This window comes from Coturnix japonica, unplaced genomic scaffold (genome assembly GCF_001577835.2).
Source record: "Coturnix japonica isolate 7356 unplaced genomic scaffold, Coturnix japonica 2.1 chrUnrandom460, whole genome shotgun sequence".
NCBI classification, from domain to species: domain Eukaryota; kingdom Metazoa; phylum Chordata; class Aves; order Galliformes; family Phasianidae; genus Coturnix; species Coturnix japonica.
The window spans coordinates 51756-60671 of record NW_015439873.1 but is presented as its reverse complement, the minus strand read 5'-3'; the positions used below and the strand labels follow the sequence as shown (position 1 = coordinate 60671).

General features: G+C 49.2%; 1 protein-coding gene across 1 annotated transcript in view; it reads right to left on the bottom strand.

Annotated features, from left to right (window-relative positions):
• PIP4P1 (phosphatidylinositol-4,5-bisphosphate 4-phosphatase 1) overlaps positions 1-8916 on the bottom strand; it is a gene marked incomplete at its 5' end in the record, with an annotated part of 26286 nt that overhangs the window by 11669 nt on the left and 5701 nt on the right. The window contains one exon of the mRNA XM_032441652.1: positions 5048-5147. Coding sequence (XP_032297543.1) covers positions 5048-5147 — 100 coding nt within the window. The remainder of the gene's footprint in view (positions 1-5047; positions 5148-8916) is intronic.

Below are 8916 nucleotides of genomic sequence, written 5' to 3'. Positions count from 1 at the left end.
GGGTCATATAGGGTCGTATAAGATCATATGGGGTTATATGGGGTCCTATGGGGTCATATAGGGTCATATAGGATCATATGGGGTTATATGGGGTCATATAGGGTCGTATAGGAACATATGGGGTCCTATGGGGTCATATAGGATCATATGGGGTTATATAGGGTCATATAGGAACATATGGGGTCCTATGGGGTCCTATGGGGTCATATAGGGTCGTATAGGAACATATGGGGTCCTATGGGGTCCTATGGGGTCATATAGGAACATATTGGATCCTATGGGGTCACACAGGGTTATATGGAGTTGTATGGGGTTATATGGGCTCCTATAGGATCATATGGGTTTATATGGGGTTCTATAGATGTCATATAGGATCATATAGGAACATATGGGGTTCTATAGGGTCATATAGGAACATATGGATTCCTATGGGGTCATATGGGGTTATATGGAGTTGTATGGGGTTCTATAGGGTCCTATAGGGTCATATGGGGTTATATGGGGTTATATGGGGTTCTATAGGATCATATGTGCTTATATGGGGTCCTATAGGATCATATGGGTTAATATGGGGTTATATGGGGTCCTATAGGGTCAGATGGGGTTATATGGGGTTCTATAGGATCATATGGGTTTATATGGGCTTATACGGGTTCCTATGGGGTCATATGGGCTTATATGGAGTTGTATGGGGTTATATAGGGCCCTATAGGGTCAGATGGGGCTATATGGGGTTATATAGGGTCCTATGGGGTCATATGGGTTTATATGGGTTCCTATGAGGTCATATAAGGTTATATGGAGTTGCATGGGGTTATATGGGGTCCTATGGGGTCAGATGGGGTTATATGGGCTCCTATAAGGTCCTATAGGGTCAGATGGGGTTATATGGGGTCCTATAGGGTCAGATGAGGTTATATGAGTTTCTATAGGATCATATGGGGTTCTATAGGCTCCTATGGGGTTATATGGGGTTCTATGGTGTTCTATAGGGTCCTATAGGGTCAGATGGGTTTTTATGGGGTTATATGGGGTTATATGGGATCTATGGGGTTCTATGGGGTTCTATAGGTTCATATGGGTTTATATGGGTTCCTATGGGGTCATATGGGGTTATATGGGGTCCTATAGGGTCAGATGGGGTTATATGGGGTTCTATAGGATCATATGGGGTTCTATGGGGTCCTATAGGGTCATATAGGGTTATATGGGGTTCTATAGGGTCCTATAGGGTCATATGGAGTTATATGGGGTTCTATAGGCTCCTATAGGGTTATATGGGGTTCTATGGTGTTCTATAGGGTCCTATAGGATCAGATGGGGTTCTATGGGGTTCTATAGGGTCCTATAGGGTTCTATGGGGTTCTATAGGCTCCTATAGGGTCAGATGGGGTTATATGGGGTCCTATAGGGTCAGATAGGGTTATATGGGGTTCTATAGGATCATATGGGGTTCTATAGGGTCCTATAGGGTCAGATGGGGTTATATGGGGTTCTATAGGATCATATGGGGTTGTATGGGGTTCTATAGGAACATATGGGGTCCTATGGGGTGATATGGGGTTATATGGAGTTGTATGGGGTTATATGGGGTCCTATGGGGTCAGGTGGAGTTATATGGGGTTCTATAGAATCATATGGGGTTATATGGGGTTGTATGGGGTTCTATAGGAACATATGGGGTCCTATGGGGTTATATGGAGTTGTATGGGGTTATATAGGGTCCTATAGGGTCAGATGGGGTTATAGGGGTCATATGGGGTCATATAGGGTCATATAGGAACGCATTGGTTTATATGGGTTCCTATGGGGTCCTATAGGGTCGGATGGGGTTCTATGGGGCTATATGGGGTTCTATAGGGTCCTATAGGGTTCTATGGGTTTCTATGGGGTCCTATGGGGTCCTATGGGGTCCTATGACGTTATATGGGGTCGTATAGGAATATATGGGGTCCTATGGGGTTATATGGAGTTGTATGGGGTCCTATAGGGTCAGATGGGGTTACATGGGGATCTATAGGATCATATGGGGTTCTATAGGCTCCTATAGGGTTCTATGGAGTTGTATGGGGTCCTATGGGGTCATATAGGGTTGTATAGGAACATATGGGGTCCTATGGGGTCATATGGGGTTATATGGAGTTGTATGGGGTCCTATAGGGTCCTATAGGGTCCTATAGGTTTCTATGGGGTTCTATGGGGTTCTATAGGGTCCTATAGGGTCCTATGGGTTTCTATGAGGCCCTATAGGGTTCTATGGGGTTCTACGGGGTTCCATAGGATCATATAGGTTATATAGGGTTCTATAGGGTCCTATAGGGTCAGATGTGTTTATATGGGGTTATATGGGTTTCTATGGGGTCCTATGGGCTCCTATAGGGTTCTATGGGGTTCTATGGGGTCCTATAGGGTTCTATGGGTTCTATGGGGTCCTATGGGGTCCTATGGGGTCCTATAGGGTCCTATGGGTTCTATGGGGTCCTATAGGGTCCTATGGGGTTCTATGGGGTTATATAGGGTTATATGGGGTTCTATAGGGTCATATAGGATCATATGGGGTTATATGGGGGCCTATAGGGTTCTATGGGGTTCTATGGGTTTCTATGGGGTCATATAGGATCATATGAGGTCATATGGGTTTCTATGGGGTCCTATAGGGTCCTATGGGGTTATATGGGTTTCTATGGGGTCATATAGGATCATATGAGGTCATATGGGTTTCTATGGGGTCCTATAGGGTCCTATGGGGTTATATGGGGTTATATGGGGTTCTATGGGGTTCTATAGGATCATATGTGGTTATATGGGGTCATACGAGTTCCTATGGGTTCATATGGGGTTATATGGAGTTGTATGGGGTTCTATAGGGTCCTATAGGGTCAGATGGGGTTATATGGAGTTCTATAGGATCATATGGGGTTCTATAGGGTCCTATAGGGTCAGATGGGGTTCTATGGGGCTCTACAGGATCATATGGGGTTATATGGGGTTATATGGGATCTATGGAGTTGTATGGGGTTCTATAGGGTCCTATAGGGTTCTATGGGTTTCTATGGGTTTCTATAGGGTCCTATAGGGTTCTATGGGTTTCTATGGGGTCCTATAGGGTTCTATGGGTTTCTATGGGGTCCTATGGGGTTCTATGGGGTCCTATGGGGTTATATAGGTCCTATAGGATCAGATGGGGTTATATGGGGTCCTATGGGGTTCTATGGGGTCGTATGGGGTCCTATAGGATCAGATGGGGTTCTATGGGGTTCTATGGGGTCCTATAGGGTCGGATGGGGTTCTATGGGGTTATATGGGGTCCTATAGGGTTATATGGGGTTCTATGGTGTTCTATAGGGTCCTATAGGGTTCTATGGGGTTCTTTGGAGTTGTATGGGGTTCTATAGGGTCCTATAGGGTCAGATGGGGTTATATGGGGTCCTATAGGGTCAGATGGGGTCCTATGGGGTTATATGGAGTTGTATGGGGTTGTATAGGGTCTTATAGGGTCGGATGGGGTTATATGGGGTTCTATAGCGTCCTATGGGATCATATGGGTTTATATGGGTTCCTATGGGGTCATATAAGGTTATATGGAATTGTATGGGGTTCTATGGGGTCCTATAGGGTCAGATGGGGTTCTATGGGGTCCTATAGGGTTCTATGGGGTTCTATGGAGTTGTATGGGGTTATATGGGCTCCTATAGGGTTCTATGGGGTCCTATAGGGTCATATGGGGTCCTATAGGGTTCTATGGGGTCCTATGGGTTTCTATAGGGTCCTATAGGATCAGACGGGGTCCTATGGGGTTATATAGGTCCTATAGGATCAGACGATGTTATATGGGTTTTTATGGGGTTATATAGGTCCTATAGGATCAGATGAGGTTATATGGGTTTCTATGGGGTCCTATAGGGTTCTATGGGGTTCTATGGGGTCCTATGGGGTCATATGGGGTTTTATGGGATTCTATGGAGTTGTATGGGGTCATATAGGGATCTATGGGTCCTATGGTGTCCTATGGGGTTCTATGGGGTTCTATGGGGTTCTATGGGGTCATATAGGATCATATGGGGTCATATAGGGTTCTATGGGGTCAGATGGGGTTATATGGGGTTATATGGGGTCCTATGGGGTCATATGGGGTCATATAGGGTCATATAGGAACATATGGGGTTCTATGGGGTCATATAGGGTCATATAGGAAGATATGGGGTCTTATAGGGTCCTATGGGGTCCTATAGGGTCAGATGGGGTTCTATGGGGTCATATAGGGTCATATAGGAAGATATGGGGTCTTATAGGGTCCTATGGGGTCCTATAGGGTCAGATGGGGTTCTACGGGGTCCTATAGGGTTATATGGGGTTCTATGGGGTTCTATGGGTTCTATGGGCTCCTATAGGGTCCTATAGGATCAGATGGGGTTCTATGGGTTTCTATGGGTTTCTATGGGGTCCTATAGGATCCTATGGGGTTCTATGGGGTCCTATAGGGTTCTATGGGTTCTATGGGGTCCTATAGGGTCATATGGGGTTCTATGGGTTCTATGGGTTCTATGGATTTGTATGGGGTCCTATAGGGTTCTATGGGTTTCTATGGGGTCCTATGGGGTTCTATGGGGTCCTATGGGGTCATATAGGATCGTATGGGGTCATATGGGGTCGTATGGGGTCATATAGGGTTCTATGGGGTTCTATGGAGTTGTATGGGATTCTATAGGGTCCTATAGGATCATATGGGGTTATATGGGGTCCTATAGGATCAGACGGGGTTCTATGGAGTTGTATGGGGTTCTATAGGGTCATATGGGGTTATATGGGGTTATATGGGGTTATATGGGGTCATATGGGGTCATATAGGGTCAGATGGGGTTATATGGGGTAATATGGGGTTCTATAGGATCATATGGGGTTATATGGGGTCCTATAGGATCATATAGGTTCTATAGGGTCCTATAGGGTCCTATAGGTTTCTATGGGGTTATATGGGGTTCTATCGGTTCTATAGGCTCCTATAGGGTCCTATAGGGTCCCATAGGTCCCTATGGGTTTTGCTCACCAGGAAGGCAGCGCTGCAGTGCCCACACGACACTCGGATCCCGGCCGGAGGTTCAGGGCTGGGGGCGCTTTGTAACGGGGCCAACGTGATCACACGCTTACTGCGAAACAATGGGTGTACTGGGTTATACTGGGATATACTGGGATATACTGGGAACCAATGGGGTCCTTATACTGGGCCATACTGGGATGTACTGGGATGTACTGGTCCATATAATGGTTTATACTGGGCCATATACTGGGCCATACTGGGATGTATTGGGTTACACTGGTCCATATACTGGGATATACTGGGTTATACTGGGCCATATACTGGTCCATATACTGGGATATACTGGGATACAGCCCTGAGCCCCCCAGTATGGCCCAGTACCCCATACCCCCATCCCATTATGCCCCATATCCCCATCCCAGTGCCCCATAGATCCCTCCCAGTATATCCCAGTATGATCCCAGTCCCATCCCAGTCCCCCCCCAATACCCCATACCCCATAGATCCCATACCCCATAGACCACCCCACAGAAACCATATCCCACCCCACAGACTCCATAGATGCCACATTCCACCCGTCACAGACCCCACAGCCCCATATCCACCCCAATATTGACCCCATATCCCACGCCATAGCCCCACTTACACGCCCAATATCCCACCCGCATTAGACCCCATTATAGACCCCATTTGACCCAGCTATCACCCCATCAGACCCCTATATCCCCCTATAGACCCCCTATCAGACCCATATCCCAACCGCATAGACCCCCGTATCCCACCCACTACGACCGCCATATCCCACCCCACAGAACCCATAGGACCCCATTAGGACCCTTAGTTCCCCATTCCATAGACCAGTAGATCCCTTAGCCCACTAGTCCGCACCCCATAGGTCCCATAGGACACCCATATCCTCCCATATAGACCCCAGGTATCCAGACCCCATGAACCCCATGACCCCTATTGCATTCTCCCCCCATAGGACCCATTTAGACCCATATCCCACTCCATAGCCCCATAGACCCCATAGATCCCATGTAACCCACCCCATGAGACCCCATATCCCACACATATCCACCCCATTAGACCCATAGCCCCATACAAACCCATTATCCGACCCCATAGACCCAATATGGACCTCATGTAGGGAACTCGCAGTATCCCACCCCATAGCCTAGATAACCCCCCCCCCTTATCCCACCGCCATAGACAACCATATCCACCCCATTAGACCCTAATTGAGACCCCATTCTACCCATCTTAGCCCCAATTATCCCATTCCCATAGACCCATATCCCAGTCCAAGTTTACCCCATGATTTCCACCATATCCACCCTGATGACCCCCTACTCCCCACCCCATAGACCCCATATCCCACCCCATAGACCCTATAGACCCCATATCCTACCCCATAGACCCCATATCCCACCCCATAGACCCCATATCCCATCCCAATACCCCATATCCCACCCCATAGACCCCATAGGACCCCATAGCTCCCACCCCAGTAGACCCTATCCGACCGCATTAGACCCTAGGCATCCCAGTTCCCCACCCATAGGACCCGCTGAGACCCCAGATATCCAATACCCCATGAGACCCCATATCCACAACCCCATAGACGCTATCCCACTCCATAGACCACATAGATCCTAGTATCCACCTCCTGAACCCTCATATCACCCCACAGACCCATTAGACCCATTACCCACCCCATTAAGAGCCATAGACCCCATTACACCCCACAGCCCCATTAGACCCATAGACCCATATCGCCACCCCATTAGACCTCATAGACCTCCATATCACCCACAGAAACCCATAGACCCCATAGACTCCATATCCCACCATAGTACCCACTAGACCCTCGATACCCGACCCGATCATCCCACCCCAATAGACCCATAGATCCCATTAGACCCCCATATCCCACCCCATAGACCCATATCCACCCATAGCCTCATAGACGTCCCATATCCCCACCCGTAGAACCCATCTAGACCCCATTAGGACACCATATCCACCCCATAGACCCATAGACGATACCCCACCCATATCCACAGCCTAGACCCATAGGATCCCATATCGCCACCCCATAGCCCCATAGGACCCAGTAGACCCCATATCCCACCCATACGGACCCCATATCCCACCCCATAGGATCGCCCATAGACCCACATTAGATCCCCGATTCCCACCCCACTTAGCCCCATTTATTCCCACCCCATAGACCCGATAGACCCATAGACCCATAGACCCAGTATCCACCCCAGTTAAGACCCATAGTGCCATATCCCACCCACGATAGGAACCCGCATAGACCCCATATCCCACCCCATCAGACCCGTAGACGCCATCTGCCCAACCCCATATAGACGCCCATTCTACACCCAGATAGCACCCATATCCCACCCCATAGGACCCTATAGACCCATAGACCCCAGTATTCCGCACCCCACGACCCCTATATCCACCCCATTACGACCCCATAGACCCCCAGTATCCGCACCATAGACCATCATTTAGACCCCATTATCCGCAATAGCCCCATCCCATAGAACCCAGAATAGATCCCCCCATTAGACACCACGAAACCATATCCCACCCGCACAGACTACCATATCCAACCCCCATATCCCACCCCATCAGACCCTATAGCCGCCATATGCCCACCCCATAGACCCATGAGACGAGACCCCCGACCATATAGACCCCAGTATCCCACCCCATAGGACCCCATAGGACCCGCATAGACCCAATTATCCCCACTATAGATCCCCATAGGACGCCAGTTCTCCGACCCATAGGAACCATAGATGCATTCCAGCCCTATGACCCCATTAGACCCATATGCCACCCATTAGACCCATTAGTACCCCATTATCCCACCCCATGAGACCGCATATCCCACCCCATATTAGACCCCATGATCCCGACGTCCCATAGGACCCCATATTCCCACCCATAGACCCCACAGCCAGACCCGCATTCCTCCAGCCCCATTAGGACTCCCATATCCCATCCCGATATACCCATTATCCCCATGAGACCCCATTATCCCACGCCGATAGGGAGCGTCCCAGTATCCAACCAATAGACCCAATATGCCCACCCACAGGACCCCATATCACGCCCATACAGAGCCCCGATAGCGGAGCGCCACGATCCCCATATCCCGACCCCATAGACCCGTTATCCACCCATTAGAACCATAGACCCATTTATTCCCATTAGCTCTCATCGATGCCCATAGACCCTGATACTCACCCATAGACCACATAGGGACGCCACCCCTGCAGAACCCATATCCCAACCCCAGTAGACCCCATGTATACTCCATAGAACCCCATATCCCACCTTAGACCCCACAAGTACGCATTCCCACCCAAAGACTAGCCCCATATCCCACCCCATAGACCCCATAGACCCCATATCCCACCCCACAGACCCCATATCCACCCCATAGACCCATAGACCCCATATCCCGACCCCATAGCCTCTAGACCCATAGACCCCATAGACCCATATCCACCACTTGACCCATAGAACCCCATATCCCCCCATGACCCCATAGACCCCGAGACCCCGATAAATGCCCAGTATCCCACCCCATTAGACCCCATAGAGCCCATAGACCCCATTAGACCCCATATCCCACCCCATGAGACCCCATAGACCACATCCCACCCCAGTAGACCCCTATAGACCCCATACATCCCACCCCCAAGACACCATAAGAGCCCAATATTCCACATCCCACAGACCCATAGACCCAGTATCCCCCATATCTCACCCCTCATACACATATTCCCCATAGACCCATATCCACCCCATAGGACCCCATATCCCCCATAAGGTCTTCTCTATTTGTGTGT